We start from the raw sequence: 1,445 nt of genomic DNA on the forward strand, positions 1-1,445 counted from the left end.
ACAGCTACTAACCTTTGGAATAGTGAGTGCACAAACACTATAGTGACACTATAAAAGGGAGTTCTTATCTACAGGCGAAGGTATGCGTAACTTCGTTATTACACATGCTCTAGTTATAATTTTCTACTACTCTTCATTTGTATAGATCACCGACTTAAACATTGAAGGGTTAACACCGAGAACTCCTTCATAGCCCGGTACTAACATTCTTTGCATTGTAGGATCACGCGGAGTCGTCATCCCATCAATCTTCCAACCATATCCTTAACTTCTCTTATTCTCTGCTTTCGGATAGGATCAGCCTACCTAATTAATATGTGTGTGTATATATATATATATATTTGATTTACACTTGCAATTCTAAATTTGAAGACGAATGCATGAGCTCCACAGAGGGGAAAGAAATGGTGGGAGGTGGGTTGAAGCTCTTTGGCGTGCAGCTAGAGATGCCTAGTACATCTCCCATGAACACAGACTTCAGCTCGGAGACACTCAACTTCGACACTTGTGTTTCTTCTTCTTCTTCGCCGTTTATGGATGAAAATGAAACCGAGAAGAAGATTTCTAGAGGTAATATGTCTGATGGCATGGCTGTTAGAACACAAGAAAGGAAAAAAGGTAATTAATTGTTCTTTTCTGTTTTCTTTTTGAAAGAGTTGCAGTAACTTGTCATTCTTTAGGGGTTCCTTGGAGTGAGGAAGAACACAAGTTGTTTCTAACTGGGTTGGAGAAACTCGGGAAGGGGAATTGGCGAGGCATATCGAAGAAATTTGTCACAACACGAACACCGACTCAAGTCGCTAGTCATGCTCAGAAGCACTTCCTCAGGCAAAACAGCCTTAACAAGACGAACCGGCGATCGAGCCTATTCGATGTCGTAAAATGATCCTCATCTTCTTCATGAACTTGAAAGAAGCCCTTGTGATTGTTGATCTGAAAAGGGCTGAATGCTATTCATGCTGAAGAGTTAATTGAAATAATATGATTTATGATCTTGTTAGTGCCTTCGAAGATCAATCAAGAGGATGCAAATGAGAATAGTTTTACATCTTGAACCTTTAAAATGTTCTTTAAGGTGCAATATTCGAGTCACCGGTGGCTGTCCGTTACGTTGACGAAGTCTTCGGGTGCGGAAGAGAGTGGCAGTTGCCAAGGAAATCCGAAAAATCCGAGTGAAAGAGAAGGAGAAGATTAGAATGAAAGCCCGGAGTTGTCCCAGCTTAACCCCTCCGACACTCAATTAAGGTTTCCGTCGAGGAAAATAAAGAAAATTAAAAATAGAAGAAATAGATGTGATGATTAATCAAATGCACGCATGTTTGTGTGCCTTTCCTAGTAAAAGCATATATCTTTTATAAATGTAGATTCGTTATATTAACGGTCCTTCTAACGTCGATCCTATAGATATGAAGGAAGGTATATGTAACTATACAAACGTCAGGTGC

At 39.9% G+C, this 1,445-nt stretch overlaps 1 protein-coding gene across 1 annotated transcript; it reads left to right on the forward strand.

Annotated features, from left to right (window-relative positions):
* The first annotated feature begins 324 nt into the window (after positions 1-324).
* On the forward strand, positions 325-1,049 carry LOC122044342 (transcription factor MYB1R1-like). The gene is made up of 2 exons (XM_042604842.1): positions 325-618; positions 681-1,049. The coding sequence occupies exons 1-2, from the start codon at positions 381-383 to the stop codon at positions 884-886; spliced, it is 444 nt and encodes a 147-aa protein (XP_042460776.1). The 5' UTR covers positions 325-380; the 3' UTR covers positions 887-1,049.
* Positions 1,050-1,445: the final 396 nt, after the last annotated feature.

Source organism: Zingiber officinale, chromosome 2A (genome assembly GCF_018446385.1).
Source record: "Zingiber officinale cultivar Zhangliang chromosome 2A, Zo_v1.1, whole genome shotgun sequence".
NCBI classification, from domain to species: domain Eukaryota; kingdom Viridiplantae; phylum Streptophyta; class Magnoliopsida; order Zingiberales; family Zingiberaceae; genus Zingiber; species Zingiber officinale.